This window comes from Salmo salar, chromosome ssa26 (assembly GCF_905237065.1).
Source record: "Salmo salar chromosome ssa26, Ssal_v3.1, whole genome shotgun sequence".
Classification (NCBI taxonomy): domain Eukaryota; kingdom Metazoa; phylum Chordata; class Actinopteri; order Salmoniformes; family Salmonidae; genus Salmo; species Salmo salar.
In genome coordinates this window covers 11878694-11903651 of record NC_059467.1, presented here as the reverse complement: position 1 = coordinate 11903651, position 24958 = coordinate 11878694, and the positions used below count along the sequence as shown (strand labels likewise).

Genomic DNA, 24958 nt, shown 5'->3' with positions numbered 1-24958 from the left:
GAAGGCTCCAATAATCATATCTGATGAATGAAACGTTTAATAAATGCATGTTTGTGGATTTCTACAAAGTTTAGTGTGTGTAACTGTCTGACTGAATGTGTGTGTGTGTGTACACGTGTGTGTGTGTGCATGTGACGGGCATATGTGAGTGCATGTGTGTAACTTTCTGACAATGTGTGTGTCTGTGTGCTCTCATCTCTCCCACTCTTAATCCCCAGGCTGACGGCAGGCTTTAAGTGTCATGCTGGGAACACCTGAGCGGTGTCAATCTGGGATCATTAGGTCCCGAGGAGTGTCAGTGTTGCTCAGTGTGATTAAGGCCATGAGAACAGACCGAGGGAGGAATCCTAGATGGACATTAAGAGAATGGAAATGGAACTCAGCGAGAGGATGCTGCTGCCGATGCTACTGCCGTCTGTCTGGTCTCATTACCAGTGCCGTGGGAGACAGACAGGGACTCTCTTTAACATGGAGGGACAGAATGACACCTGGCTTTGATCCAAAGCAAAGATCACATCGACTCTCCTTCCCACGGGCATTAGGGGGACACACACACACACACACACACACACACACACACACACACACACACACACACACACACACACACACACACACACACACACACACACACACACACACACACACACACACACACACACACACACTCAGTGGCGGATTTAGGTGTTGGCGACATGGGCAGCTGCCCGCACAGCTGCGCGATCGGTTTTCTAGCGCTCATTTGCACGTCATGTCAATGATATCATGTCACCGTATGGGACTGTGGGTCAATTAACCTTGTCGGAGTGGGCGCCCTGATTCTAGTTTGTGAGCTAGGCAGGCTACTGTCTGGGAAGGTCTCCCACTCAGAAGTACGAGATGGGGAGGGGGGCACGGGTAGGTTGACCTCAGGTCTCCCCACTAGAAGCCCGAGGTAGGGGGAGCAGGGGAATCTATCAAATAGCGCACCTCTAACTTTGTACGTTACTAATGCAATTAGTAAATCAGTCACACTACGAAACGTTACCAAATAAACCACAATTCATTCATAATACCGTGAATATATAGAGTTGAAGTCGGAAGTTTACATACACCTTAGCCAAATACATTTAAACTCAGGTTTTCACAATAGCTGACATTTAATCCTAGTAAAAAATCCCTGTCTTAGGTCAGTTAGGATCACCACTTCATTTTAAGAATGTGAAATGTCAGAATAGTAGTAGAGAGAATGATTTATTTCAGCTTTTATTTCTTTCATCACAATCCCAGTGGGTCAGAAGTTTACATACACTCAATTAGTATTTGGTAGCATTGCCTTTTAATTGTTTAACTTGAGTCAAATGTTTCGGGTAGCCTTCCACAAGCTTCCCACAATAAGTTGGGTGAATTTTGGCCCATTCCTAATGACAGAGCTGGTGTAACTGAGTTAGGTTTGTAGGCCTGCTTGCTCGCACACGCTTTTTCAGTTTTGTCCACACATTCTCTATGGGATTGAGGTCAGGGCTTTATGATGGCCACTCCAATGCCTTGACTTTGTTGTCCTTAAGCCATGTTGCCACAACTTTGGAAGTGTGTTTGGGGTCATTGTCCAGTTGGAATACCCATTTGTGACCAAGCTTTAACTTCCTGACTGATGTCTTGAGATGTTGCTTCAATATATCCACATAATTTTGCTTCCTCATGATGCCATCTATTTTGTGAAGTGCACCAGTCCCTCCTGCAGCAAAGCACCCCCACAACATGATGCTGCCACCCCTGTGCTTCATGGTTGGGATGGTGTTCTTCGGCTTGCAAGCGTCCCCCTTTTTCCTCCAAACATAACGATGGTCATTATGGCCAAACAGTTCTATTTTTGTTTCATCAAACCAGAGGACATTTCTCCAAAAAGTACGATCTTTGTCCCCATGTGCAGATGCAAACCGTAGTCTTGTTTTTATATGCCGGTTTTGGAGCAGTGGCTTTTTCCTTGCTGAGCGGCCTTTCAGGTTATGTCGATATAGGACTCGTTTTACTGTGGACATAGATTATTTTGTACCTGTTTCCTCCAGCATCTTTACGAGGTCCTTTGCTGTTGTTCTGGGATTGATTTGCACTTTTCGCACCAAAGTACGTTCATCTCTAGGAGACAGAACTCGTCTCCTTCCTGAGTGGCATGACGGCTGCGTGGTCCCATGGTGTTTATACTTGCGTGCTATTGTTTGTACAGATGAATGTGGTACCTTCAGACATTTGGAAATTTCTCCCAAGGATGAACCAGAGTTATGGAGGTCTACAATTTCTTTCTAAGGTCTTGGCTGATTTCTTTTGATTTTCCCATGATGTCAAGCAAAGAGGCACCGAGTTTGAAGGTAGGCCTTGAAATACATCCACAGGTACACCTCCTATTGGCTCAAATGATGTCAGAAGCTTCTAAAGCCATGACATCATTTTCTGGAATTTTCCAAGCTGTTTAAAGGCACAGTCAATTTAGTGTATGTAAACTTCTGACCCACTGGAACTGTGATACAGTGAATTATAAGTGAAATAATCTGTCTGATAACAATTGTTGGAAAAATGACTTGTGTCATGCACAAAGTAGATGTTCACACTGACTTTCCAAAACTATAGTTTGTTAACAAGAAATTTGTGGAGTGGTTGAAAAATGAGTTTTAATGACTCCAACCTAAGTGTATGTAAACTTCTGACTTCAACTGTAGTTTCACAGACATATTGTTGCATTTTTTTCTGGTTTGTGCGAAATTGTTAAGAATAATATAAAACCAGTCTGCACACCACCAAAGTGAATTGGTTTAGTCTTGACTCTTAGTTGACAGTGTTGAGGGATGGGTAATATATTGATGCTCGAGTGCCAAATCAACACAAATTGATAAGAAAAGGGCTAAGCCATCAGGGGCCCAGTTTAGGAAAAAGACGAAAGAAGAGGAGAAACACGCAAAAGACAAAGGTATGCAGCAATGTCATCTCTTTATGAATATAATATTATGCATGTAAAAAATTGGGCCGGCAGGGTAGCCTAGTGGTTAGAGTGTTGGGCTAGTAACCAAAAGATTGCAAGTTCAAATCCCTGAGCTGACAAGTTACAAATCTGTTGTTCTTCCCCTGAACAAGGCAGTTAGCCTACTGTTCTGAGGCCGTCATTGAAAATAAGAATTTGTTCTTAACTGACTTGCCTAGTTAAATAAAGGTAAAAGAAAAAATAGGCTAGTATGACACTTATGTTTGTTAGCCTATGTTGCTATGTTGCTTTCTATGCTATTACACATAGGATTAGAATATTTCATTTTCTGTCCAACTAGCTTACATAACATTGGATATCATTTCACACAGTTTCATCATGACAATGTGTGTAGCCTGCAGCAAACCGATTACAACCTAACTAGCACATTATGGATTTGGTTAAGTTTCATTGAGGTGACATCATAAATGTGTGATTGTATTGACTAGGTCCTGAGCTCAGTAAGGGGAATTTCCAATGCTGTAGGCTAACTTAAAAGACGTCTATTATGCTGATATTTTGTATCTTTTGTGATATATTCAATATTTTGGGGTGTTGTATGGTTCATTTGGTTCCTATTCTGAAAGTTTGATAAATTGTGCATAATGTATTTAGGGCGTCAGTGTGTCAGACTCATACACTGTATTTCAAAGCAAATTCAGGGGCACTTCTGAAATATTTTGGAGCACCCTCTGGCACTGGCCAGGACGAGGAGCCATCTACCTCCTCAGCCATACAGGCCTCTTCAGAACTGATCTCTGAGCCTCAGGACGAGGAGCCATCTACCTCCTCAGCGTCATAGGTGTCTTCACAAATGTTGTCTAAATCTGAGGATGAAGACCCATTTGCTTCTACTTCTCCCCAGCATGATTCTTCAGGTGTGTTTGTGAGCACGCGCACGTGTGTGCGTGTGTGTGCGTGTGTGTGTGGGTGCACACACGTGTTTTTATGTGTGCATCCCTGCATAACATAAACAAAATAATTACTTTCCATTTTGGAAAGTTTTAGGTTTCCATATTGTAGGTAACAATGATGGTTTTATTATTACTGGGTATGTATGTGTGATGTTCCACCACTATAAACGCTGTGAATAACGTGTGTAAACTAATGCCCATGTGCTCTCCATTAGAAATGCCTGTAGCAGCATCCCCACTAAATCCTGCTGCTGAGGATGAACCACTGTCAACAGATCCTGCTGACTGGCCTTCAGTTCTGACTGACAGAATTCGGACACAACTAGTTTGCAGAGGACCAAGTGAGGTACCACCTAACTTTGTTTTCCCAAGGAATGAGAGTGATGGAAGAAGTTGCCACCACCAGTATTTCAGGAAGACCTTGATGAGTGATGAAAAAAATCAGTTGAAGTTGGTTGGTGTATTCTGAAAGAAACAACAGCCTCTTCTGCTTCTGCTGCAAACTCTTTTCTAATAAGAACATGTATTTAGCAAACTCAGGACTGACAGACTGGAAACATGCAAGGTCTTTGCTGACTTCGCACGGCAGCAGTCCAGAACACCAAAACTGCATGAAAACATGGAAAGAACTGTCAATGAGGATCAAAAAAGGGGAAACAATTGATAAACATGAGGTGGCACTTATGGAGGCTGAGAGGATAAGATGGAGAGAGGTGTTGACACATCTGACTGCTATTGTCCAGTCTCTGGCAGTTAGAAATCTGGCACTAAGGGGACACACAGAAACACTGTACTCTCCATCAAATGGAAATTTCCTCAAAGAGGTTGAACTGATGGCACAATTTGATCCAGTCATGAAAGAGCACCTTAACCGTGTCCAAAAAGGGACCTGGAGTCACACCACCAGCTACATTGGACAAATTCACTTATAGTATATAACATTTACTCAATAGTTTAGTATTTTGTCCCATATTCCTAGCATGCAATGACTACATCAAGCTTGTGACTACAAACTTGTTGGATGCATTTTCAATTTGCTGTGGTTGCGTTTCAGATTATGTTGTGCCCAATAGAAATGAATTGTAAATAATGTAGTGTCATTTTGGAGACTTTAATCTGTAACTTTCTCACTCATCATTATTCATGATTCATTCATTATGATCCATAATGATGGTAGCATCCACATTAATGTAGAAGTGCTCAGAAACATATTATATTCTTATTTACAATAAAAGTGACTCCAAAATGACACAATACATTATTAACCATTCATTTCTATTGGGGCACAGCATAACCAGAAACACAACCAAAACAAACTGCAAATGCATCCAACACATTTGTAGAGTCACAAGCTTGATGTAGTCATTGTGTGCTATGAATCTGGGACTAAAATACAAAACTTTTGACTACATTTAATACCATATAAGTGAATTTGTCAAAATAATTATACACCTTCAAATGGGGGGACTAGATACATAAAGTGCATTGATTTCTAAATGGTACAACAGATATGTATGAAAATACCCTCAAATAAAAGGTGCCATTCTGTACTGTTGCCTGATATAAAACATTTGATCTCAAATCCAAAATGGTGGAGGACAGAGCCAAATTCAAAGTTTTAGCTTCACTGTCCAAATAAATACGTAGGGGACAGTAAATACAAACTACCTCCATTAAAAGAGACTAGCATGCCCCTGTCATGTCAGGTCAGCAGACAGACACGCTGATGGTGACAGAGTAGAGGGTCTCAGTTGACTGGGTCAATCGGACCTTGAGACAGACTCAGAGGTTAGTATTGGTGTTAATCCCAGAGGTGAACTGAAGATATTTTTTCCAATTTCTCTTTTTATTGATCCCCTGAAGCAGGACCTTAGAGAGATGCAAACATGTGAGGTAGGGCGCAGAGTTAGGCAGAAGGGAGGGATGGGGGGAGGAATGGAATGAGGGATAGAGGGATTCAACTTTGAACTTTTTACAACTAATCTCACAATCAGAAAAGGACACATTCAAGCTGTTTCAAAGTTCTTTATTCAACATACTACATTCCCCAGAAGGCTGTGCATTTGAGAGAGAGAGCGAAACAGAGTGAGAGTGTGTGTACTTGTTTTCGTTCCTTATCAGGACCCTAACGTCCTAATAATTCACTCGAATGTCCTGACAAGGTAGGAAAACAATAAATTGTTTGAAAAGTCTGGACTTTTTTCATGTCCTGATTTTGTTAAAATGCTATTTTAAGATTAAGGGTTATATTTACTGTTTTAGGGTTAAGGTTAGGGATAGGGTTTAAGGTTAGGTTTGTAGTATGTCTGTTTATGGAGGTGTTTACCTTGAATTGCACTGGCCCATTGTAATTCTAAGGTTAGGGTTAGGTTTCAGCTTAGGGCTTTTGGGGTTAAGGTTAGGGTTAATGTTAGGGTTAGGTTAAGAGTTAGGGAAAATAGGATTTTTAATGGTCAAAATGTTTTACTCCCCACAAAGTCCTGAAATTTCACAAAAAAGAGCTGTGTGTGTGTGTGTGTGTGTGTGTGTGTGTGTGTGTGTGTGTGTGTGTGTGTGTGTGTTTCTTTGAGGATGTACTAAACTCAGCACAAAAAGAAACGTCCTCTCATTGTCAACTGCGTTTATTTTCAGCAAACTTAACATGTGTAAATATTTGTATGAACATAACAAGATTCAACAACTGAGACATAAACTGAACAAGTTCCACAGACATGTGACTAACAGAAATGGAATAATATGTCCCTGATCAAAGGAAAAGTAACAGTCAGTATCTGGTGTGGCCACCAGCTGCATTAAGTACTGCAGTACATCTCCTCCTCATGGACTGCACCAGATTTGCCAGTTCTTGCTGTGAGATTTCACCCCACTCTTCCACCAAGGCACCTGCAAGTTGCCGGACATTTCTGGGGGGAATGGCCCTAGCCCTCACCCTCCGATCCAACAGGTCCCAGACGTGCTCAATGGGATTGAGATCCGGGCTCTTCACTGGCCATGGCAGAACACTGACATTCCTGTCTTGCAGGAAATAAAGCACAGAACGAGCAGTATGGCTGGTGGCATTGTCATGCTGGAGGGTCATGTCAGGATGAACCTGCAGGAAGGGTACCACATGAGGGAGGAGGATGTCTTCTCTGTAACGCAGAGCGTTGAGATTGCCTGCAATGACAACAAGCTCAGTCCGATGATGCTGTGACACACCACCCCAGACCATGACAGACCCTCCACCTCCAAATCGATCCCGCTCCAGAGTACAGGCCTCGGTGTAATACTCATTCCTTCGACGATAAACGCAAATCCGACCTTCTCCCCTGGTGAGACAAAACCATGACTCGTCAGTGAAGAGCACTTTTTGCCAGTCCTGTCAGGTCCAGCGATGGTGGGTTTGCTCCCATAGGTGACGTTGTTGCTGGTGATGCCTGGTGAGGACCTGCCTTACAACAGGCCTACAAGCCCTCAGTCCAGCCTCTCTCAGCCTATTGCGGACAGTCTGAGCACTGATGGAAGGATTGTGCGTTCCTGGTGTAACTCAGGCAGATGTTGTTGCCATCCTGTACCTGTCCCGCAGGTGTGATGTTCGGATGTACCGATCCTGTGCAGGTGTTGTTACACGTGGTCTGCCACTGCGAGGACGAGCACCTGTCCGTCCTATCTCCCTGTAGCCTAAGGCATGTTCACGCAGATGAGTAGGGACCCTGGGCATCTTTCTTTTGGTGTTTTTCAGAGTCAGTAGAAAGGCCTCTTTAGTGTCCTACGTTTTCATAACGGTGACCTTAATTGCCTACCGTCTGTAAGCTGTTAGTGTCTTAACGACCATTCCACGGCTGCATGTTCATTAATTGTTTATGGTTCATTGAACAAGCATGGGAAACAGTGTTTAAACCCTTTACAATGAAGATCTGTGAAGTTATTTCGATTTTTACGAATTATCTTTGAAAGACAGGGTCCTGAAAAAGGGACATTTCTTTTTTTGCTGAGTTTATATGCTTATGTGAACTGGTGTGGGCGTCTAAAGGATTCACTATTTATCACACATTTCAACTTTCAATCAATTTCTCCTGCGAGTTTTCCACAAAGAGCCTTAATCTCACAGAAGAAGATTTAACAGTACATGTCCTTATTGCCTTCCACATTTGTTCTTGAAATGGAATTTAAAATGCCATCGAGGCTATATCAGTAATACTATAAGTAGAATTTTTCATAACAGCTCAGACTTGGAATCCATGAGAATGTTTACAGAGTGCTTTATTTGTGAAACAACCTGAAAATGGCTTCCACAATCCCAATTCTCTTCAGGTAATTGCTGTTTACAAATGCATTTGGATTGGGGGTTAGTCTTGGTGTTGACATTTAACATTTTCTGGGTTGTGTCTACAAATGTATATTTAACCGAAAGTTTTAACACCGCAAGTTTTGGACTTCTAACCCCGTTTAAACATTGTGTGTTTCAGCTACAAACTTCGGGGTATGTACCATTGGATTCCCCTATTTCTTCTACGTCCGTAGATACCAACCAAGTCTGTGGGATTAATGGCGGTTGAGCTAGATCGGTGTTTGTGAGACAAGGGTAGATCCCGAAGAGGCCCGGGTGCCGGGTCTTTTAATAAAAACGTCTGTAGAGTCTGAATGGTTTAATCTACAAACTACTAAAAGCGATCTATGAAAATCGGAGACTCCCACGAACACACACATTGCTCTATGACGCTCACAAGCTACACAAGAGCTGTTAGAAGGTAAGGGCTTAATCTAGGGCATCCCAGGACATAGTGTCTATAATACTGTAATAAGCTCACATAGCTGCTGTCACAAACTCCAAACTCCACCCAGTTGAAACTGACTAGTTGAATATTCATTTCCCACTGAGGAAACAATTTCTGTACTTACAGTATTTATCTAAATTCATTTTGATCTGTTTTTTTGATTCGGCGGACCTTATTGGTTTTATTATTATAAAAAAATGCTGTCAATAAACTCATGAATGCAACTGTTTATGTCAAATTGTTCTACGTGTATCCCTGGTTTCCCTAAAAAGAAAATGGTAAAACACTGTGAGGATAAATATAAATACATAATATCACATGCAGATAAGTCAGATAAATGAAGAACCGAGTTTTGCTGGGGTCTCAGGACTGATCGGGTTAGTGAAATTAAACTCTAGGTTGAGCATCTGACTCTGGCTCAGTCCTCAGCACTACCGCAGTTGTTGACATATTTTTCAACTTCAACAGACCTTTTATGGCATGAGCCATTCCAATCAATACACACTCTACAGCTCTCCAAATGCAGTGGATATTGTTGACGTTTAGAGGACGCACTCGAAATACCCAGCTATGAAGTTTTACGAAACCAGACGGCTCTACCGTAGATTAAATGGGCTGAAGAAGAGAGCAAACAAACAATCATTACGGGAGATTTTGGTTCCATTTTCATCACTTACAGTAGCATATTATAAAACATCCTGTTTACCCAGTTTCCTTTAAATAAATAATGTTACACAGTATATAACCACCAGCTGTAATGTAAAGGCTCCTGGTTGGTGTGAATACATTTGCCTGCTGCTGTTTTTGGAATTTGAAGCAAATCCCTTTTATCAGCTTATATGAGCCGTGACTTCCTCCGCTATTCCTCCCTCTCTCTTTTCATTTAAATAGCTCAGAAATCATAAAATCCCCTCAGCCGTAGACCATGTCTTCCAAAGTACATTTCATTTTCACACACATAAGCAGTGTATCAGACTATACTTGACACCCGACATGAAAGTGCTGAGGAAGCAAAACATTGTCTAATTACAATTTCAGAATTACATATTTCCAAGAATTACCCATTTCCACTGTTACTACCCCATACATTGTATCTTGAAAATATATATTCTTATAAACATAAGAAATAATCGTCATATGACAACATGAAACAATATAAAACAATTCGGTCCCAGGTCATAGGTCAAGGTTCAGAGGACATGTGTACTGTACTGTACCTGCCAGGCGGAGGGATCCAGAGTTGTAGATGGCCTCGTCACGCAGCTCCCTCACATACACCATTACTCCGGAGACAGCGTCTGGCCACACTCCGTCTGACACGCGCACCTGAAACTCGTAGCTGCCCGGGGGAGCATTCTCCTTAATGATCAGGAATCCCGTCCGCTTGTTCAGGAGGAAGTAACTGAGGAGGCATAAAAAAAAACACATCAGCAACATCAATTCTTCATATATCGCATGTAAAATGAGCAGCCTGTGGTGGATCTGTAGATAGATTTGGTGATACACCACTGTGAATGAATACTGGGCTGACATAAAAGAGAAGAAATGACTGAGAGACTTTGGGAACCAGAGAGAGGAGATTAAGACACAAAGATTCAAAACAGCAGAATTAAAGAAGGAATAGATAAAAGACAGCAGAAAGAGAGAGGATACAACAAGAGAAAAGAGGAAATTATGGGGGAGGAGAGAATAGAGAGGGAGGGAGGAGGGAGGAAGGGAGGAGATGATAGAGGAAAGAAGGGGAAGGGAAGGGGAGATTAGAAAAGAGAAAAGAGAAAAAAGATTAGAGGAAGCAACTCCTTGTGGACCATAACTTCATACTTCTTTTGTAATTGAGCTCATTCAAGTTTAATTACACTGGGAATCAAAGTAAGATCCCAGGCACATCAAATAGCGAAGGAGACATTGAGATGAGCAGGTTTATCATCTTCAAATCCAACCATGTTTTATATGAAGCGTCAAAATTAGTAAACTGGACTCCAACCATTTCCCTATTGAGTAATGCAGAAGTTTCTCTACTCGAGTGAAGATGAGAGATGCTAGATTAAATATTAACTCTGTATCGATTCAACAACATACTGTAGCTATGTGTGTTGAAAGAACAGATTCTCTGGGAGGAAAGCTACAGTCAATCTGAGTTCATGTATGTGAGTGCAGTGCAGGTGGCAGTGGTTGTCATCATGCTTCTGGATGTGAGGCCGTCAAGGTGTCACATGGTATGATATGTTCTGAACACCACTGTAGCTGCTGAGCCTTCACAGAGATCTCAAGGCAACCGTCTCAAAAACACCCTGTCACTAAAGGGTTCCTCTGCTCTGCTCGTCTCACACCTTCGTCGCAGGTGCAGGTCCACGACATCGATGACAGAGAGGCTGTCGGGAGACATCACTCTCAAGGTTTTATGGGGCGTTGAGAGAGGGGGACGGAGGGAGGGAAAGAGAGAAATACAGAGGAAGAGAGCTAAAGACGTCTTACTTGGGCACATGTCCCTCAAAGGCATAGGTCTTGTTGTCCCAATCATCAGGATCCGGGGCGTAGACCTTCCCCAGGACAGTGGTCGGCATCCTCCCTGTCGGCAAAGAACATTGATTTTCTCAAGGGTGTGTGTCTCTGTGTGTGTGTGTGTGTGTGTGTGTGTGTGTGTGTGTGTGTGTGTGTGTGTGTGTGTGTGTGTGTGTGTGTGTGTGTGTGGGGGGGTGTGTGTGTGTGTGTGTGTGTGTGCGTGTGTGCGTGTGTGTGTGTGTGTGTGTCATGAAGGGGTATCGTCAAAAAGAGCACTGTTCACATGGACATTAAAGTATTCTGAAAACAGCAGGCTGCATATGAATGCATGTAGAGAGAAAGGCCATCATAATCACCGCAAGGCAACAAGAAAAATGTGTCTGAAAGAAACTAGTCAACACATACGACCAGTAACTTTCCATTGCACTTCAACAAGAGGAACGTGATGTATTGACTCATTTTGTGAAAGGAGAGAAATACACCTGGAATAGATAGTCAACCCCGAAGAGGAGAAAAGAGAATCAGCTATACCTAATTGCTCGCTCCTACAAAAGGCTCCAGAACAACAAGAGAGACATAGATTCTTTTCAGAAACTCCCTGTTGGAGCAAAACCTTCAAGCCTTGGAAAAGGTCAGACTGGGGGTCAGACGATTTGCTCCTCGTCCATATATTGCTTTGTGAATTTGTTCTCTCATTGCTGTGCTATTCATGAATACATGCATTATAGTGTATTGATGACGGCAGTGATCTCACCTCTGTGACTGTTGACAAAAATCTCCTTCTCTCCCGCCTGGTGAGCATGGTCGTTCTCGTCTCCTATGGTGATGGTCAGAGTGTTGGTGACCGTCTTGGGTGGATGGCCGCTGTCACTCATGACGATCTGCAGGTGGAACTCTTTCTGCCTCTCCCGGTCGAAGGCCCTCAGGGCTGTGATGGTGGCCGTGCCGTTTCCGTTATCCTGCAGGTAGAAGTCGTTGCTGTGGTTTAGCTCTAAGGGAAGGCTGAAGTAGAATGGAGATCCGTTCTCCGCTGAGTCTCGGTCTACGGCCCGCAGCAGTGTGGAAGTCTGGTTGAGTCTGACCAGCTGGGGACCAGCGACGTTCTCCCACACCACTGGGGCGTACGTTGCCTCAAACTCCGGCCCGTTGTCGTTGACGTCCAGCAGTGTCAGCTGAATGACGGTGCTGCCCGTCAAGGCCGGAGAGCCGTGGTCAGTAGCCAGGATGACCAGGTGGTGCTGCGCTGCTGTCTCTCTGTCCAGAGCGCTGGTCACAGTGACTAGACCAGTCTGGTCTACAGAGAACTGGCCCAGAATGTCTGACTCCTGGAGGATTCTGTAGGTGATCTCCTTGTTTTGGCCTGAGTCAGAGTCGCTGGCCGTCAGCCTGGCCACACTGCTGCCCACGGGCACGTCCTCGGGCAGGGGCGCCGGCGGCTGGGAGAGCGCGATGAAGATGGGTGCGTGGTCATTACAGTCCTCTACCTCTATGACACAGTGGATGAAGCTTGAGAAGTCCAGGTCTTCGACCTTCAGGGTGAGGTTGAAGCGCTGCTCACTGGGCCTCTCGTAGTCCAGCCTCTTCTTCAGTCTCAGGGTGCCACGCTGCTCCTGCCGGTGGCTCACCATGGAGAACTTCTGCTCTGGGTCTCCTGCCACCACACTGAAGGTGAGCTGGGCGTTCTCTCCTGTGTCCCAGTCCTCAGCAGACATCTCCAGCACCACTGCGCTGGGCTCACTGCTCTCAGGAACCCTGGCCAGGCAGGACCGCTCTGTGAACCTGGGTGCGTGGTCGTTCACGTCTGTCACCCTGATGGTGGCGGTACCCGTGCCCACCATGCCACCCCCATCCCTGGCCTCCACCACCAGCAGGTAGGCCTCTGCCTGTTCCCGGTCTAGGCCACTCATTGCCACCGAGATGGTGCCCGTGGACGGGTTAATGCTGAACATGTCAGAGCCACTGCCACCTGTACCCGTATCACCCACAATCCTGTAGGAGAGCACGGCATTCTGGCCCACGGCCGAGTCGTCCAGGTCGGTGGCCGTCATCTCCATAACAGAGGTTCCGGGGACAGAGTTCTCCGGCACGTTGCCATGACAATCGGGGGCACAGGTGAAGATGGGCGCGTTGTCGTTGATGTCCCACACGTTGATGATGATGTCAGTGAATCCGGTCAGACCCTCGCCGCCTTCATCTGTGGCCAGGACCACAAACCTCCACACGGCCCGCTCCTCCCGGTTCAGAGTCCTCTGAGCGTAAATCTTCCCTGTCACCTCATCAATAATGAACTCGCTCTCGGCTCCCTGGCCATGGAGGGAGTACCGCAGGGCCTCCTGGTCAGCATCCTTATCTGGGTCAGTAGCAGTTACCTACAACATCAAAGGGAATGTGCTCGGTGAAGCTTTTTAATCTGCAGCACGCCAACTTTTTTTTAATGGAGTTCAGCACTGTTTAATTATTGAAGCTTCCTGACTTGGTGTCATCCATCAGGTTGGTTGAAGTGTTAACTTCACACCTACCTGCTCTGCACAGTGATCAACTCTAGTTTATCGGCTACATGCACAACTTTCACTCTCCTGACCTCAGCCCCAATCAATCCCCAGGCAGAGCAACATGTTTAAATCTACCATGAGAATTGCAGAGCGTCAGGTACTGTAGGTGAAATGAAACCAATGAGCTACTATGGAGCGGTGAGGGGAAAAAAGCTACTACCAGACGTCCCATCTGAAGAATCTTATAAAACAGGGATGTTGGAATGAAAAACAGCATGATGTCATCTCATGCAATTCAGTCATAAAGGCTTGGGTAATAGAGTGTCTGTAACCTCCTGGCGCACAATGACTCCCATTCTGAATGACAGAACCTTGGAATTCTAAGGTTCTATTATTCTGAGAAAATTTGCTGGAATAATTGTTATCTTGTTTTCTTGAATTGGGGTATGCAGTAGGTACAGAATATTTTACAAAACAAGGCTATGCCTGTAACTCGGTTTTGACAAAAATGCAGATCGAACGTTAAAATTTCAAGCTCTTCAGATACTGATGGAAAAGCACTAAAATGATTACTGAGAGAAAATGTAAGATACACATCAAAACCTCAGTCTTTCACATTGACAGATAGATATCGCTCTATAACACGGTTGAGTTGATGACAAAATACTCTCACGAGATTTTAGACATCTGATACTGTATATCATACTATTCTCCCTCATTTTCTACTAATACACGTGTGATGACTTAAGAGATCATTTGTATCTGCAGTCATAATAATGTGACAAATAAAGTTACCGCATGACTCAATGAGCGTTTCAAACGTACCTGAAGCACGAACACCGGCGATCCATCCAGCTCTTCAGTCACAGAACCATAGTACTCGTTGACCGTGAACACCGGCGCCTCGTCGTTCTTGTTGACCACGTTGACCATCACATCCGCATAGTCCTCCCACTTCCCGTCCGACGCCAGCACCAGCAGCTTGTAGCCCTTGTTCCGCTCGTAGTCCAGAGGCTGAGCGATGAAGATGGTGCCCACCTCGGGTTCCACATCAAAAACACCGCCAGTGTTGCCAGACGTGATCTGGTAGCGTAGCTTCGCATTGGCGCCTAAACAGAACAATGTGGTGACCGAGATATATGTAGTAAGCAGAGTGGGACACCATGAGCATCACATACACGTCATTTAACATATATAGGTAACATTTTCAGGAATCAAACTTTCGTTTTTCAAATGAAATCGGACTGAATCCAGGTATTAGGTCTGCTTAACATTTTAGGATTTTTAGTTTTGTTTTTTTGCTTCACAAAGCAATTGTACTAAGGTCTATTAGCTGATCAGCAAGTTCTATACGGAATCCAATTATTGAGAGGAGACTCTTTGGAATCTCAAACAGATTCAATAAATTACAACTCAGGAGAGGGAGAATGGAGGAATCTCCAAAGACACAAAAGATTCATAGCTTATTTGCAACATGAAAGTGAGGACGCCAGAACAGAGCAGAGGACTAATCCCTAATCCTGAGTATTTTGTTGTGTTGGCAGTGCTAATGAAACATTAGAATGACTTGTGAATAGATATGTTTTCATTTGAGCTTCCTCTCCCCCTTCAAAGTGCTGAGTTCAAATCCCAGTGGAGACCATGCATGCACAGAGCGAGCAACGCAGTGCAAACAAACAAAATGAAGAAACAAACACAAGAGAAATCCTATTCCCACTTGTACGTGTAAAAAAAAAAAAAAAACTTCCCACTTTCCCTGGCTATAAGTTGTTATGCTGACAGGAGGAGAACAAAAAGAACTAATCTACTTCCACTTCCATGAACTCTTATCAGCACAGTAAAGGAGAAAGACCTCACTGTCTCTCTGTCTCTCCCACTCTGTTCTCTCTCTTTCTCTGTGTTCCTAGTTCCCTAGCTCCCTGGGTGGTGATAATCTGCTCGGGGGGTGTCGGGACATCAGCATAGCTGGCCCCGCATGTGTGCTTTATTACCCAAAGTGGCCCGGAGACTGTCCTCTCACGAGTGGCACTGTGTGTTGAGATTGCAGAGATGGAGCTGGTGGCGCAGCCCGAGCCCATTCATCACAGAGAGGTGGTTGCCGCTCCACAGGCCTACCCGTTCCGACATGATAAATGTCTGATAATATGGAGCTATGCCCCCCCCCCTTCTCCCCTCCTCTCCTATTCCCGTAGCGGACTGATAAAGAGCCCTCACCGCAATAGCTAGCTGCCGCAGCACCAAAGGAGATGATATGCTTCACAATGGATTTGTTGTAGCGGGTCGTGTGAGCTAGAGCCGGCTGAATGAGGGTGAGTCAGGTGAATAACAGGCAGTGTGTTAGTATAGGATGAGATGGATGGGAGAGGGGTACGGATGGTGCCTGTAGGATGAGAGTCATTATAGCGCTCGCTGCAGGAAAGAGAGAGAGTAGAGTTGCTGTGTGCTGCATGTGTGCAGTCCCTGGCCTGTGATTTGATGAGCCTATTAGGATGTTAAGGATGTCCTTTCTGAGCTATGGGGAAGCCATACGGAGACTTGTGAAGTTTGTATGAAAAATGTACATTCTGATTTATATTCTGTATACACTGCAGTACCTTGACAAGTAATATGACACAGCAACAATTCATAACATGAAATCGATGTGAAACATACTTTATAAAAATAGGGCATCTCAACCGTACTGTGTTTTCTTCAGGGTCATGACCTGAGCAGAGATGGAGAGCCCTCGTAACCTCTCACACGTTCACTGAGCGCAGGGAGAGTGAGTATGACAGGGAAGTGGCTTATTTTCTCCCTCTCCACCACGTACCTTCATCCTCGTCATTAGCGCTGACAGTTAGGATGGCAAAGCCCACGTCTGCATCCTCATCCACGTCGACTTCATACACCGTCTGAGCAAAGACAGGCTTGTTGTCGTTCACATCGCTGATGAAAACCCTCACGTACGCCGTGTCTGAAGGAAGGAGAGAGAGAGCACGGAGTGAGAGATTAAACGCCAGGCCCGCTCTTATTCTGTCAAACTGAACATATCCTCCCCCCCTCTTTCCCTCTCTCTTCTTTATCCCTCTATTTCTCCCTCCATCCTCCTATCTTCACCCGCTATTATTTCTCACATCTCTCCATCTTGCTCTCCCTCTCTCTCCGTCTGACTCTTTTCTTTCTGAAGCAATCCGTAGGCAGATGTGAAAAGAGCCCCTTGAGGGAAGGAGGGGGGGTGGCCAGTATAATATGCTCCCTTTCCCCATGCCAATATAATATGCTCCCTTTGATATGAGTATGAAAGGGAACATAATTTGCAATACACTCTTCAAGATAAGATCAATTATGTAAGCTGGTTGCAAAGATAGCTTGCAGTTTAACACAGAGATAATGCAGCCTAGCAGCGAAACAAGCCACAACCTCCAACCTTTTACACCTTTCTGAGTCTGTCAGAGGAGAGGAGAAGGAGGACATATCTGTTGGGCAGACACAGCCATCGTCAATCGGTGTGTCTCCTCATCTTCTGTGTTCCAGACACACACAGAGAGAAGCGTGGAAAGTACGCAGTGTCAATACCGTGACAGATTGCTCTTTCCCCGTCAACACTGCTATTGCATCAAGGTGGTGTTTACAACCCTTCTTCAATACTGCTGTCATCGATTACACCATCGCCCTATCCCTGGGCTCCTCCAATTCCATTCAGTATACTCTTTAGTCGAGTGAGAGGGAGAGAGAGATTAGAAATTGAGAACGTGTGTGTGTGTGTGTGTGTGCTTGCATGTGCAAATGTGTTTTTCCCCTCCATGATTCCCACCACCATGTCAGTATGTTGTATAAGACAGGATGTAGGTGCCTGTTGCTGGGAGGGAGAGAGGAGGGATAGTGAGGGATGGAGGGTTGAGGGCCCTATAGAGACTCATTCTACATGCTAAGCAACAGAGCAGTGTTCTGGGAGGAGTCTCCATCACTCTGAAGCCCCTGGTCTCCACTTCTCTTTATATCATCCTCATCTAATATTTATAGCACTGCAAAATCACACAGATCATCTTTTTTTACTCCCTGGCCTTTTTAATATTTAAGTGGTGTTTACGCTGTCAGAAATGTCATATAGGGCGAAGCCGACTGAGAGCATCTTTGAATCATCTATGATAATATGAATGAAAAATACATTCTCCATAAGACCCTGTCTGGTTGTTCATCAGCGGGTGAGAGTCCCCTCTGGGGATGGATGAGCCCATCTGGTGTAGAGAGAGAGGATCCCTCCCCACCAGAGAGACAAGCCGCAGCTCAAACTTAAATGACGCCTTGAGACTGCCATCCAAACCCCAGCCCTCCTACTGTTGTACCAAGGCCTGTCGGGCAAACGGGGGGGGGGGGGCATTTTCAAATGTATTGAAATGTACTCAGACAATGCACACGTTGTGTTCCTATGTCGTCACAATTTGATAAGGCGTGCTACTGTGTGCATACTGCATGCATTGCTGTTCTCTCTCTCGTCCTCCAACATCCTCCAGCCCTGTTGAGCTGACGAGATGATCTGAGCTGGTCTCACCTGAGTTGGGCTGTCCATGTTTCCCAGGTCGGGCTGACTCCCAGCCGTCCACTGACTTGACCTCCAGCAGGTAGGAGCCTTTGGTCTCACGGTCAAACACGGCCTCTGTGTAGATGGAGCCCAGCTCAGGATCAATCCGGAAGTACTGGTAGTCCCCACTGCGGTCGTTCAGCAGGGAGAAGGAGATCTGAGACAGACAGACAGAGAGAGAGAGAGAGAGAGAGAGAGGGGAGGAGGAAGAAGTGGAGGGAGAGCAGGAGGCCAGGGTAGAAGAGAATGAAGGATGAGGTTAAAAGAGAGTGGCATGGAGAAGGTGAAGGATATGAATGGTGTAAGAGAGGAAAGAGAGGAAAGGATGTCGGAGATACACGAGGGATGAGTAAGAAAGGATGGACGAGAGAGAGACAAGGAAGACAGAGATACAGAGTAAGGATTACCAAAGATAGGTGAGTGAGACAGGGGGAGAGAGGAATAATAGTTTTAGTCAAACAGCGGAGTCTCTAATAATAGTCTAACACCCCATGCATATGATTCATTTATCTCTCAATTGGGCTGGATGTGACCCCAACCACATGTGACTCTCTGACAATTTTTGTTGTACACTGCTCAAAAAAATAAAGGGAACACTAAAATAACACATCCTAGATCTGAATGAATGAAATAATCTTATTAAATACTTTTATCTTTACATAGTTGAATGTGCTGACAACAAAATCACGCAAAAATAATCAATGGAAATCCAATTTATCAACCCATGGAGGTCTGGATTTGGAGTCACACTCAAAATTAAAGTGGAAAACCACACTACAGGCTGATCCAACTTTGATGTAATGTCCTTAAAACAAGTCAAAATGAGGCTCAGTAGTGTGTGTGGCCTCCACGTGCCCTGTATGACCTCCCTACAACGCCTGGGCATGCTCCTGATGAGGTGGCGGATGGTCTCCTGAGGGATCTCCTCCCAGACCTGGACTAAAGCATCCGCCAACTCCTGGACAGTCTGTGGTGCAACGTGGCGTTGGTGGATGGAGCTAGACATGATGTCCCAGATGTGCTCAATTGGATTCAGGTCTGGGGAACGGGCGGGCCAGTCCATAGCATCAATGCCTTCCTCTTGCAGGAACTGCTGACACACTCCAGCCACATGAGGTCTAGCATGGTCTTGCATTAGGAGGAACCCAGGGCCAACCGCACCAGCATATGGTCTCACAAGGGGTCTGAGGATCTCATCTCGGTACCTAATGGCAGTCAGGCTACCTCTGGCGAGCACATGGAGGGCTGTGCGGCCCCCCAAAGAAATGCCACCCCACACCATGACTGACCCACCGCCAAAACGGTCATGCTGGAGGATGTTGCAGGCAGCAGAACGTTCTCCACGGCGTCTCCAGACTCTGTCACGTCTGTCACATGTGCTCAGTGTGAACCTGCTTTCATCTGTGAAGAGCACAGGGCGCCAGTGGCGAATTTGCCAATCTTGGTGTTCTCTGGAAAATGCCAAACGTCCTGCACGGTGTTGGGCTGTAAGCACAACCCCCACCTGTGGACGTCGGGCACTCATACCACCCTCATGGAGTCTGTTTCTAACCATTTGAGCAGACACATGCACATTTGTGGCCTTCTGGAGGTCATTTTACAGGGCTCTGGCAGTGCTCCTCTTGCTCCTCCTTGCACAAAGGCGGAGGTAGCGGTCCTGCTGCTGGGTTATTGCCCTCCTACGGCCTCCTCCACGTCTCCTGATGTACTGGCCTGTCTCCTGGTAGCGGCTCCATGCTCTGGACACTACGCTGACAGACACGGCAAACCTTCTTGCCACAGCTCGCATTGATGTGCCATCCTGGATGAGCTGCACTACCTGAGCCACTTGTGTGGGTTGTAGACTCCGTCTCATGCTACCACTAGAGTGAAAGCACCGCCAGCATTCAAAAGTGACCAAAACATCAGCCAGGAAGCATAGGAACTGAGATGTGGTCTGTGGTTACCACCTGCAGAACCACTCCTTTATTGGGGGTGTCTTGCTAATTTCCTATAATTTTCACCTGTTGTCTATTCCATTTGCACAACAGCATGTGAAATGTATTGTCAATCAGTGTTGCTTCCTAAGTGGACAGTTTGATTTCACAGAAGTGTGATTGACTTGGAGTTACATTGTGTTGTTTAAGTGTTCCCTTCATTTTTTTGAGCAGTATATATCGTTAAAACAAAGCTACGCCGTTATAATTCGGTTTAAAACAGGAGCCTGATGTCTATTCACCAACAAAGAATGAACTTAATGTTAATATTCAAACTGAATAAAAGCTGTGTCGACGAGCTATGAATGGCATTCAACAGCCGCAGGAAGTTATTCAGCAAAATTCATTGAGAGAGAGGACGGCGTGGGTCAGAAAATGAATACAGGGGAAGAGCAAAAATTAAAGGCTGAATTAAATGTAATGCTGTAATAAAAAGGTTGTGGGGGTCAAGTTATTTGTAAAAAAAAAAAAAAATTTAAATCCCAAAACTAAACAGCTGTGAATGATTTTTTTCTTTCATATTCATGCCCACCAATGATACTCATTATCTAAATGTGGGCCTGCATGGCATCTATGATTCAGCCTGCCTCGGCGAGCGCAAGCAATTCAGCAGCCAAGGACACTGCCTGCAAAGAACCAAGTACATTTTATGTACCCCTGTGCCAATAGCCATGGTGTCCTCGTACTGGGAATTCAATTATGAGCAGACTACCCATACTGTTTGTGTGTGTGTGTGTGTATATATGATCGTGTGTCTATTGAGAGCAAGACAGAGATCAAGAAAGAGATACACATAAAAGCAGCAGGAAACGCAGACAATGCTGTGAGTGTGAGTGCGTGTGTATGCATGCGTGTGAGAACGTGTGCGCCCAAGCGTACCCTTCTGTTTGCGCGTGTGCGAGCGTGCGCGCGCACGTGTGTGTCTTCTCAACACTTGCGTCCTTAATAATCTTTTACTGCAGTGGGCTAAATCAGGGTCACACAGAGTGTTTATTGGTAGTCTTAAACAAATCACTTTGAAAAAGAAGTATACATCTCACATACAGTACATGGCTCTGGAGACGCCTGTACCGTGTCACTTATAGAGTTGAAATGGATTCAACTTTGATTTTGCATCCCAATATGACACTTTAGATTCATCACAGACGACTGAAATGTAACAAAGCCGTTGGACGTAGAAACAGCGGATTTCCGTCGGTTAAAGAAATATAACGTTTATTAATTATGAAATTATGAAAAATATGAATAACGTTCCACCCATGAGGCCACTAGGTCATTTAACTGCGGGAAAAGGGGGGAGGTTCAGTATGTGTGACGTGCTGCATTGTACGTTTTATACGCTGTGTTGCTCTCGGCACAGGAAGCCGAATCGCAGTACAGATTTCATGGCCAGGCTACAGGAAGCAGACCCTTGTAAAGGAACACTATACTACAGAACTATAGACTAAAGATGGGTTTTTCCATTTTCTACCTTCGGTATATAAGACTCCAAGGTGAAATTAAAAGGGGAATTGCTACTGTGGGTTTACAGTTGAGTGGTTTCAACTCTTATCCAGTTACATACAGTAGTGGTGGGTTGTTCACATGGATTTAAAGTTAAAACTGTGGTCGACAACACTAGGCCTGGAGTACTACAAATACTCCAGCTTTTCTGAGAAATTGCTAACAACCATGACCTGCATTCACAAAATGTCTCAGAGTGCCGATACAGGATTGTTGTTTGTATTTCCATTATTCCAAAGCGTTCCGTCACCTTTCCGTTGAGTCCCAGGTCCAGGTCATTGGATGACACCTGCGTGACAAACGTCCCCACCTCCGCCCCCTCTGTGACCGACGCCTCGTAGATGGACGAGGTGAAGAAGGGAACATTGTCGTTCACGTCTAGCAGAGAAAAACACCAGCATTATCCGTCATCATTTGGCTCAGCATTTTCTCAGTGAAAAGGGTTTTTATAAGGAGCAGAGTGTCTTTCACGCAGCAGGCTGTAAAAACAGAGTGGCAGCAGACTCCATTCTGCGTCCCATAGTCTTTGTGGCTAAACATTTGTTGACAGAGATTAATGAGACCTTGGAAACTCCTGGAGGTGTATTGAACAATTTCAAAGACCTCTTTGTGACAGTCGAGAGCTCTCTCTCTGTTTTTCACCATTCAACCATTTCCACAGACAAATAATACAAAACAGCTTGTTAGAGTCGTTTGTCTATTTAACTCAATTACCTCTTTCTTAGATACTATAGAGAACTATACGGCTCGGATGCATTCAGAGTTACCATGCACTTCCATGTTTTACTTTATTCAGCAAATGTCTTAATCTATGAATTAAACATGGGCCTTAAATCCATTACAACCCTTTCCTCCCCGTCTCCCTTCCTCCTTTCCAGTCCTCCCTGCCTCCGTAGTACTCGCTCCATCCTCTGGAGAAGACTGAAGGCTCACTTATTGAGACAGATAAGGGAGAGGAGAAGGAGAGGTGAAGGAGTGAGGAGAGTCTAGCCAGATTAATTATGTCTCTCTGGTTTAAGACTAACTCTCATGAATGATAGAGGGGGGAGATGGAGTCTGGTTAGAGGGAAGTGGGAGGATAACAGGAGGGAGTCTCGAGCTGGGCTACGGTGGGAATGAGAGCTATTTTGGGACAGAGGGTCAGGGGTGGACTGAACTGCAGTAATAACTGCCATGGTAATGGGAAATTAAGCTCGGATTGGACCGGTAGGCTGGAAATCAACTCGATTTTAATAAAGAGATTGAAGCCCAGTACATCATACTTTCTGGGGTTAGTCTGGAGGAGAGAGAGTCTGGATGAGAGAGAGAAAGAGCGACAGAGCGAGAGAGAGAGAGAGAGAAATGTTTGTATACAGCCATTGTTGAGTCAAGACTGCTGGGATGGAAGTAAAAAGGATAGTTAAGTATTATGGGTTGTTATATGAGCAGGTTGCACTGATCTGTCTTACCTGTGATATTAAGATAGACCGTAGTGAAGGCTGCCAGGGGGACTGCAGCCACATTCTGAGCCCGGACCCTCAGTATGAAGTTCCTGGTGGTCTCGTAGTCCAGCGGCTCAGCCACCAGGATGGAGGCAGAGCCGTCCTCACGGTTAGGGGTCAGATAGAAGCGTACAGGCATGTTGGTCTCCGGCACCATCCCATCCTCCAGGTTATAGGTCACTCTAGGGTCCCCCAGTGGAGAGGTGGCCTTGATAGTCTGGGGTACAGAGAGGAGACCGAGCCAGGGGAAACTGAGGACACTAGCAGTCAATTCACACCTCTGTGACTGCCTGTACCCTCTACTCAGCTTTAGGCTTTAGGCGAGGACGCCTGCAAAACAAGCAGCTCTACAGATCAACTACAACCGACTGTGGCCCATTAAATCTTCAATATTTATCTTGCTTATCACTTAGAACTTCAAAGGAAACCTTCTCTCTCTCTCGATCACTCTAAGTGAAATATTAATCTGCATTTTTAATAGCCTTAATAGCTTATAAATGATACAGAGGAAATTCAGCAAATTCATTTTCAATGCTTTAGTTAAAAAAATAAAAGCAAATGCCTATGAATTATCCAGGGCTCGTGATTGCCAGAGCCTGGCTCGTAGAAGTAATGAAGCGGTTGGCTTAAAATAGAGGCGATGGAGGATGAGTCTGGACATGGGTAGGGAGAGGGGGAACAGAGGGAGGGGGGTGTTGCCTGGTGTAAGTTGCCATGAGGATGTAGGACTATCCCAGGACACAGCAAGCGCCGGAGAGAGGGAGGATGGGAGAGTAGGGATGGAGGTTGAGCCCTGAGGGAATTATCTACTCTCGTCTTTGCCGTAGACTATAATAGCTTGGTGTCCATACAGTACGTCATAATACGCATTACTGTGCATTACTGTGCATTACTGTGCATTACTGTGCATTACTGTGCATTACTGCAGAGACATGGTAAATGCAGCTAGTGTCATTCAGCGTTGGGGTGTTTGTACAGTACAGTAAAGTAAGAGCTGTAAAGAAACAGCTTTAATGTTAGATCAAACAAGTCTACTCCATAATGCTTTTATTTGCTTTGAAGCCCTGGGAAAAATACTGGTTCACAGCTCAAAATACCTCTCTCAAGTTACCAGCCCCAATTCTGTAATATGTACCTATCCTACTGTGTGTCATCATGTCCCGACCTCCCCTTAACTCACCTTTCTCTAACCCCATGTACCTCAGAATACCTGTTTCAGGTTACATCTGCCATACTCATCCTAATTTGCCATACTCATCCTAATTCCATTGTGATTTATGTTCAACTCTGCCCTAAGATAACCCCTATGTCCCTCTACCTCCCCCAGGGCATATAGCCCCATGTGTATGATAAAACACGACTTCATCTACTTCTCCCCACATCCCACCCACACAGTACCCTGCATCCCAAATGGCACCCTATTCCCTATTTGGTGCATTACTTTTGACCAGAGCCCTGTAGTGCACCACATAGGGAACAGAATACCATTTGGGACGTAGCCCGTTTGTCCCGGTCCCATCCTTACCACAATGGGTGTGTCCCTGACGGTATTCTCTGGGATGACCACGTCATAGCTGTCCCTGTCCCACTGCGGAGGCTGGTTCTTCACGTTGGTGATGGTGACGGACAGCTCCACCGAACTGCTCCGGTTCCCCCCGTCCGTGGCAACTATCTCCCGGGTGATGTAGGTCCTCTGTAGTCATAGCAACAACATAGCTGTTACATGACACATGCTGACTGAAATAATAGCAGTTTAGACTGGGGTGAAGAGGCAGGA

General features: G+C 45.1%; 1 protein-coding gene across 1 annotated transcript in view; it reads right to left on the bottom strand.

Moving 5' to 3' along the window:
• The window catches only part of LOC106587167 (neural-cadherin), a 212772-nt gene that overhangs the window by 61076 nt on the left and 126738 nt on the right, over positions 1-24958 (bottom strand). The window contains exons 12-20 of the mRNA XM_045708388.1: positions 24707-24874; positions 23149-23398; positions 21951-22078; positions 18192-18378; positions 16470-16613; positions 14486-14769; positions 11923-13537; positions 11142-11235; positions 9884-10068 (exon numbers count right to left, since the gene is read on the bottom strand). Coding sequence (XP_045564344.1) covers positions 9884-10068; positions 11142-11235; positions 11923-13537; positions 14486-14769; positions 16470-16613; positions 18192-18378; positions 21951-22078; positions 23149-23398; positions 24707-24874 — 3055 coding nt within the window. The remainder of the gene's footprint in view (positions 1-9883; positions 10069-11141; positions 11236-11922; positions 13538-14485; positions 14770-16469; positions 16614-18191; positions 18379-21950; positions 22079-23148; positions 23399-24706; positions 24875-24958) is intronic.